Source organism: Danio aesculapii, chromosome 12, assembly GCF_903798145.1.
Source record: "Danio aesculapii chromosome 12, fDanAes4.1, whole genome shotgun sequence".
Lineage (NCBI taxonomy): Eukaryota > Metazoa > Chordata > Actinopteri > Cypriniformes > Danionidae > Danio > Danio aesculapii.
The window spans coordinates 24451505-24460068 of record NC_079446.1 but is presented as its reverse complement, the minus strand read 5'-3'; the positions used below and the strand labels follow the sequence as shown (position 1 = coordinate 24460068).

Genomic DNA, 8564 nt, shown 5'->3' with positions numbered 1-8564 from the left:
CACCCAAAGGAAACCCACACCAACACGGGAAGAGCATGCAAACTCCACACAGAAATGCCAACTGACCCAGCCGGGACTCGAACCAGCGACCCCCTTGCTGTGAGGCAGTTGTGCTACCCACTGCGCCACCGTGCTGCCCTTTTTTGTAATCAGATTCAGAATATTTTATGTCAAGATATGTACTTCTCCAACAACAAATCAATTAAGCGTATCAAATGATAAATAGTTATTGGTATGAATATCAAAATGTCCATATCTGTGCATGTCTGATTCGTAACAGATGTTTTTTGAATGCAGTAATGTATATTGTTATTGAATAAATGCAGCATATTTTGATGTCATCTAAATCCTGCAATGGGCCTAGCACTGAGATGTCAGTCACCAATGCATTTCAAAAAATTATTAACCCATAAAGAAAAATGAACGTAATATATTACTATTCTTATGGTATAAAAGTGCAGCCTTTAGGAGTAGATTTGGTTCAGACTAATTCATTTAAGCATACCATCCTAGTAACAAGCTGTTGCACCCCTACATTTGACTGTGAGTGTATGTGCAGATCTGTTATGGTACGTGACTCAAACACCTGCAGAAGTGCTGCGGGGCAGGACAGGCAGGGGGTCTGAAGGAGCATCTGAGCGAGGGATGAAACCAGGAACCACAGCAGTGGCAGTACCGATTTCCCGCAGTAATGTGCTGACACCTTGAGTAGACTCTTTCCACAGACTGCTCATGCCCTGTGTGGACTCCTTTAGCAGGTGGGACACAGATGACCCTCCGCGGACCTGGCCATTTAGGTCCGTGTTGTCGATGTTGATTGCAAACAGGATGGAATTGAGCCCTGTTGACACATGCATAATATTTGCACTTCAGTAAGAAAGAATGTGACTAATATGTCAGTATATTGGAAACAATCTCATTCAATTGTCACCTGCAGCCATCGTGGGCAGCATACTGGCTCTCTCCTCGTCCAGGACAAATGCCCAGTCTTCATAGAAGGCACTAATGGGAAGCAAAAAGGAGTCATTTTACATCTATGAAAAAAACTCTTGAAAAAATCTAGCATCTCTTGATTTAATAGATTTGGTTTTGAGATAAATGTTAATATTTGTTGAATCTATGGGAAAAAACTTTGATTTACTTGAATTATTAGGTTGGTCTTAGACAAACGTCAATAAATGGTGCATCTATGGCTTGATTTATGGACTATTAGGATTGATTTTTGAGAAATGTTAATATGTGTTGCACTCTATGTAAAAAATATATAGTTTCTCTTGATTTATTGAGTTATTAGGTTGGTTTATGATGACAATGTTAATATTTGTTGCATCTATTGAAAAATAACTTGAAACAACCTAGTTTCTCTCATTTTATTAGGTTTGGTTTTGAGATTTAATGTTACTATTTGGTGCATCTATGGAAATTAAGTCAGGAAAAAAATCCAGTTTCCTCTCGCATTTATGGATTTATTAGGTTTGGTTTTGTGACAAATGTTAATATTTGTTGCATCTATGAAAGAAATCTTGAAAAAAAAATCAAAGTCTCTCTTCTTTAAAAAAAATCTATTAGGTTTGATCTATTAGGTTTGGTTTTGAGATAAATGTTAGTATTTGTTGTCTCTATGGAAATAAGTTTAGAAAAAAATGTAGTTCATCTCGATTTATTGGATTTATTAGGTTTAGTTTTGGAGATAACGTTAATATTTGTTGCTCTATGGAACAAAATATCTTGAAAAATCTAGTTTCTCTTGATTTACTGGATTTATTAGGTTTGGTTTTGAAATGTAATATTTGCTGCATCTATGGAATAAATCTTGAAAAGTTTCTAGGTATTTACTGGATTTATTAGGTTTAGTTTTGAGATAAACGTTAACATTTGCTTCAGGCTATTCTATAAATGTCTGATAAAATTTCAAATTTAAAAAAAATAATTGTAATCTTAAAGCATTTTTTCACCCAGAAAACTGCAATTGGTAAAATAACAAATGTTTTCATTTGTTGTTCAGGACTTACCCCTTAATATATCATGAACAAAGGACATTCAACGAAATCAAAGTATTTTTATTATTTGACATACATTTTTACCAAACAGTAATATTATCTACTGTTATTACTCAAAAACTTCAAATGCAGCCACTAATCTAATATTGTGAAGTGAAAAGGGTATTTAGTTTCATAGTATGTCTATAACCAAATAAGCTGAATAAAAGGCATTTCTGTTTTAAAATACTTTTAAAATACAGTAACCTGTACTGGTCATCTAAAAAAATACTAATTTTGTTGTCTTTATCTCTCAATGGCTGTCTTTTGAAAACGTTTCTCTTCACTTGAATTAGGGCTTCCAAATTTTGATTCTGCCACAGCTCTCCTTTTTGTAAGCTAGCCTTTGTGAAACAATCATTTTTGCAGAGAATGACATGTCTTCAATGCTTCATTAAATTACTCATGTTAAACTTGCAAATACTTGTGCAACCTTTTAAAATTGCAGACATGTCGGAATTTTATTGCATGGTTTGGTTCCAATGGTCCAGTCTAGAATACTGCCAAAAGCAGGACCCGCTTGTCACTTTGCATTTCTTTAATGCTCTAAAGGAAGGCTGCTTATGGCAACGCAGCACAATTCTTATGTTTGTTATGAGGAGCAAGGAAGAATTTGTTTTCAGTTTGCTTTGTTAAGTACAGCTAGCAACCAGCATGAATAATTATATGTCTTGTAAAAAAATGATAACAGATCAGTTTAGGGTTTTACGTACTTGTCTATAGTGAATAGGAACAGTTCCAGAAAACTGCCGCCTTTTTGGTTATTTTATGCAAGAATATGGGTCAAACTGACAACTTTTTTATTTGGTAGTAAGAAATGCCATCAATAGCTCACGGCACAGAATACAACAAAAACACTTCACTATAAATCTCAAAGGGATATTTCACCCAAATATCTAAATTGATTCATCCTCAAGTGGTTGCAAAGCTTTAGGAGTTTCTTTCTTCAGTTGAACCAAATTTTTTTAGATATTTTAAATAAAGCTGAAAACCTGACTTCCATAGTAGGAAAAACAAATACTATGGAGGTCAAAGGTGACAGGTTTAGGTTTGGAACATGTATTGGTAGAGTAAATGATGACAGAATTTTTAGCTTTGGGTCTCTTTAAATGAAACAGAAGTAGCTGAGACTACTATTTCAGCATTTTCATGTACCAGCTGAAACAGAATACCGAGTAGTCGTCTTTCTCTTTTGCACTTCATTGCCTCATAGCAAACTAGTGGTAAGAGGGTGTGGTTAACAATATTGAGGCTGAAGCTGTCAAACTGAAGTCAACACAGATGAACCGACACTTCAAACTTCTTCGATGAACTCAACCAAATGATTGAACATTACCAAATCAGACACAGATTAATTATTCACCTAAAGAATAACAAAGTGCGCTGACAAAATAAACATTGCGAATTTGGACTTTAAATCCAGAAACACTGAAAAAAAATGTTTCCATATTTTCCATAGCTGTGGTGCTTAGAGAACTTCAAGAAGAAAGAGATCCATAAACACAAATCATGGGTGTGACAGTGTGTGCATACCTAAGGCGGGCACGATCTGCCAGCAGCATGTGAAGATAACGCTCCAGCGAGTGTTCGTTCAGGGCACAGCGAAGCCATGCTCGACCACGGCCCTGCTCAGATGTGATATTCCGCAGAGAGTAGAAACGCTGCAGCTCATGACGGTTCAGGTGATCTTTCACATAAAACCAGAATGTCAGCTCTGCAACACACAAGAGACATCTGCTTAAATGCTGGTTTCAGTTCCTGATAATAGACTATATACACAGTACTGTGGAAAGATTTTATTCCCCATAGTTACATTTATTGTTTGAATGAAGGTATAATGACATTATATATTACTTCTCATTCTCTTTATTAAATTACAACCAGAATATAGAGGTTCTAGTTGTATTTTTGGGTCATATTGTTAAGACAGTTAAAAGAGAAAGATGGAAGGATGAATGAAAAATACTAGAGTTTCTGTCTTGATTTGATCTGCATTTCTGCCAGAGCAGTTGTCAGTATTACCTGAATTGATGGGATTGTAAACGCTGAAAAGTACCGACAGGTTTTAATTTGCCATGTAATTCCTACCAGAAAGCACCTTATTTGTAATAGTTTTATTTTTCAGCATGATAATGATCCCAAACACACTGCTGAAGTAATGAAATTATATTTAGAGAGAAAAACAGCTCATGAAACAGTCATGAAATGGCCTCCACAGAGTCCAGACCTGAATATTGTATAAAGTATTTATTGGCAATATTATAGGCAGTATGAGATTGAAAAGAGTTGAAGCTTTTGCTTGGTGGCTATTTATGCTAGTGTATTGATTCCAAAAGTAATTGTGTTCTGAATATTGTGTACATATTAACCCCATTTTGTTTGTTTATTAAAGGTTTCGATCACCCAAAAGTAATGACCCCGCACTTGCTCCATAGATTTTAGATAGATAGATTTGCGCAAAATCTTAGCATCCCAGAGCTGGTGATGGCTTTTGCAGAGAACTGTACATATACAGTAGATATAGAGACATCATAGCAGAAGTTATAGGAGATTATTCTGTGAATCAGAATATATGAGGTAGAGAAAAGGTCAGCAAAGAATGTAAAGTAAACAAATCAATTCAATTTGAAACTTATTTAGATGTTTTTTCTTTGCCTCAGTTGAGATCAAAACGAGGATGCATTTCACTAGCTTGACGTAGAGCTTGTCTGTATGTAACAGTTTTTTAAATGGGGTCACTCAGTCAGGGCTCAGGTGGTCTTCTTGTCTGGGCTCTGTGACATTTAATTTGTGCAGCATACAGATTGGTGCAGTCTAGTGGTTAAAGATCTAGACTGGAAAGCAAAAGGTTGCGGGTTCAGATGTGATCATTTCACTAGACAAATGTTTATGTTCACTTGACAAACATTATTAATAGCTAAATATGATTTATTTATACACTATTATTCAAAAGTTAATATTTTGAAGGTGTTTCCATGTATTTGAAATAAGTCTCTAATGATCACTAGGGACTAAATTTATTTGCTAATTGTCTTTTGCTGTTAAAAAATCTACCATCAGGATTCACTAAAGACATGCAGTGAAACATTAGTGCATTTTTTTGCTGCAGATCTTCATGCATATGTAGTGTCTTCAAATTATTAAGCAAATTCATTGTAACTATAAAAATGAAGTTAAGTCCAAGTAACAAAAGGTTTACTCCATTTTTAAGTAAAAGTCAACTTGTTGCTTTTAAGCCAATGTTCTTCTTCGCTTTTAAGTTCTTTAAACTAATCGCTCTTTACAATGTATGACGGCAAATAGGGCTACACGATATTAAAAAACCTGACATTTTGTTTTGCTGCAATTTATATTGTGATATAAATATAATTTCACAAGATTATTTGAACAGCTGTTTTTGGGAAGATTTCATTCATTTAGATTATCAAGTCTTTTTCTATGCAGTGGATCTCCTTGAATTATAATAAATTACAAGATATGACAGAGCAATAATATAAGTTATATAAACAGTGTTTTTTTTATTTAACACTGTTCACAAGTACAGAAATTGAACAATCAAGCATAACATAAATATAAACACATTTAATAATGTCTTTTTCTTTTAATCTTTAATAAACAATCTAATTCTGTGATGTGACTATTGCGGATACACATATTGTGATGCTCAATCTATATATCGTTCAGCCCTAAGGACAAAACTGACATTTTAGCATCCATTAATACAGTCTTCAAAGAATAATGATCCTTCAGATATTCCTAGTTTATTTTTTATACTCATAACAATAATGTATTTATTTAGTTACATCATTTATTCAAACTTGTATTTTTGGTTTAATGTTTTTATTTATTTTAATAATGTTTTGATTTATGTTTCTTATTTAATCATGCTGTGCATCGATCAATTATTTACATTATTTATAGTAACTAATTTTTTGTAATCGTGTTGGAAATTTTTTATATTAATGATCATATATTGAAGATTGACAGTTATATATTGATTACTGATTAAGGTTTTGCTAAAGTAAATCTCAAATGCATTATAATCATTGGGCTACTACAGCCATGTGTAATCTACTGGTTGTTTAAGAGTTAAGGAGCTCTAGAGAAATTCCTATCTAAAACATTGTAACATTGTTTTTAAAAATGCCCAACCTTGGTATCCTTTTGCTCACAGAGGCTGTGTGTAAACTGATCGTTCTCCAGAGAATTAAACTAACTTAAACATAAATTAAACTTATTCAATATCTTACGTATTCAATGTCTTTACATTATATTTTATTATTTCACAAATTTTTATATGCATAATAAATATATAATTTAATAAATTATAATTTAATTACATTTTTAATCAATTAAATTTTGGACATTTCGTTGCCCCTAGTACTCCGTTGATGTCCCATGGGGTCTCCACTTTAACATTTCAATAAGCACTGTTCAATTTTTCAAATATAATAGTTGCCTTTAAAAGACATTGCACTAGTTCATGTTTTTCATCTTTGATAAGATCTGTCATTCTCATAATACTGAATGAGGATTGTGAATTGCTAATTAATAACGTGAAACAACCTCCATATGTAGATTTAGCATTTATCTAAGACCTGGCAAACTGTTTAATAATCTCTCTAACATTGACATAACATCTACACCAGTTCATAAACACCGAAATGATTGCACATAGTCAAACAACAATAGACAAAAAATAAAAACATAAAACTTGCAATTTCATCAAGTGTCTTTAGTTCACAAGCTTCAAGTACAGTTCATCATGTAAATCATTTACAATGGAAACTCAGGCCTAATGAACATTACATAAATTCCCCACCACTTTCAGGGGTGCAATAAACTTTCTACTCAAGAAAAACGACAAGTTCTCTGCACTGATTCAGAGTATCGCTCTTAGTTCTGCTGTTCATATTAAACAGCTCAAAACCACAGCAGGTGTGATGACTAACCTCAGAAAAAAACCTTGTTTCTCTTTTTGGCCACTTTTACAGAGCTTGTTACATAACCATCTGGTTTCATAAACAGTATCAGCACCTGGTTTTCCTGTATGAGCACTCATAAGCATCTGTTTCCTCTATGGACAACCCAGAACACCACATGTGCTCTTTGTTACTAGGGAAATCTCTCAGGCAATGTCTCTCAGTGGCACCAACTGAGACAAACTCATTAAGTAGGGCAAAAAGTTCACAGAGTAAACCACTAGTAAAGCACTTCTTTTCAGATTTGGCAAAAGTTATTTATTTGGTCCTAAATTTAGCTTTTTTGGATTCATCATTTTATCATTTTTATTTTATTAGGTTATTTTAATGATTTTTTTTGCGAAATTAATTGTTTTTATTATTTTATTGTATTTTTTATACTAATCCATGTTTATTTGTAAATATCTTAATAAAACATAAAGAAAAACATATTTATTGTCAAGTCAAATCGAGCTTTGTTGTCATTCTAACATATGACAGGACAAAGTAGAATGTTTTGTCTCGCAGACCTGCATATTAATTAAAGATAAACATACAGTTGAAGTCAGAATTATTAGCCCCCTGAATTATTAGCCCCCCTTTTTATTTGATTCCCCAATTTCTGTTTAACGGAGAGAATATTTTTTCAACACATTTCAAAACATAATAGTTTTAATAACTCATTTCTACTCCTCCATGGACCACCACCTTACCGTGATGGAGGGGTTTGAGTGCCTGAGTGATCCTAAGAGCTATGTGTGTCGGGGGCTAATGCCCCTGGTAGGGTCTCCCAAGCCAAAAAGGTCTTAGGTGACAGGTCAGACTAAGTGCAGTTCAAAAACCCCTTATGAACTCCATTGCATCGAGGACCGTGACGTCGCCCGGTATGATGCAGACAGGGCCCCACCCTGGAGGCAGGGCTGGGGTTTGGGCTCGTATGCGAGCGCCTGGTGGCTGGGTTTTTTTTCCAAGGAACCCGTCCAGCTTAGCTTGAAGGAGCGACGTGGGACCATCCTCCTGCGGACCCACCACTTACAGGCGGAGTCGTAAGGGGCCGGTGCATTGTGGAATGGGTGGTAGGACCAAGACAACCCGATTGTCGGGCACAGAAACTGGCTCTTGGGACATGGAATGTCACCTCACTGGGAGGGAAGGAGCCGGAGCTTGAGCGGGAGTTGGAACGACACCAACTAAAGATAGTTGGGCTCACCTCCATGCACAGCTGGGGCTCTGAAACTCAACTTCTTGAGAAGGGTTGGACTTTCTTCTACTCCGGAGTTGCCCACGGTGTGAGGCGGCGGGCTGGTGTGGGCTTATTTAAAAAAATATTTTTAAAATAAATATTTAAAAAAGAAAAAAAATTCAAAGGGGGTTTAATAATTCTGATTTCAACTGTATAACAATAGAACATAGCAAAGTACATATACACATCCTAAAACCTAATGCACAGAAGATTTGAAACAATTTTAAACATAATAGTTTTGATAAATACTTTTTAATAGCTAAATTATTTGATCTTAGCCATGATGACGGTATATAAGATTTTTCTATTTATTTTGCAAGA

The 8564-nt window shown here is 34.7% G+C and overlaps 1 protein-coding gene across 1 annotated transcript in view; it reads right to left on the bottom strand.

The window, feature by feature from the left end:
- Positions 1-8564, bottom strand: part of snx29 (sorting nexin 29) — a 252068-nt gene that overhangs the window by 237975 nt on the left and 5529 nt on the right. The window contains exons 5-7 of the mRNA XM_056468943.1: positions 3573-3753; positions 932-1002; positions 587-841 (exon numbers count right to left, since the gene is read on the bottom strand). Of these exons, the coding sequence (XP_056324918.1) occupies positions 587-841; positions 932-1002; positions 3573-3753 (507 nt within the window). The remainder of the gene's footprint in view (positions 1-586; positions 842-931; positions 1003-3572; positions 3754-8564) is intronic.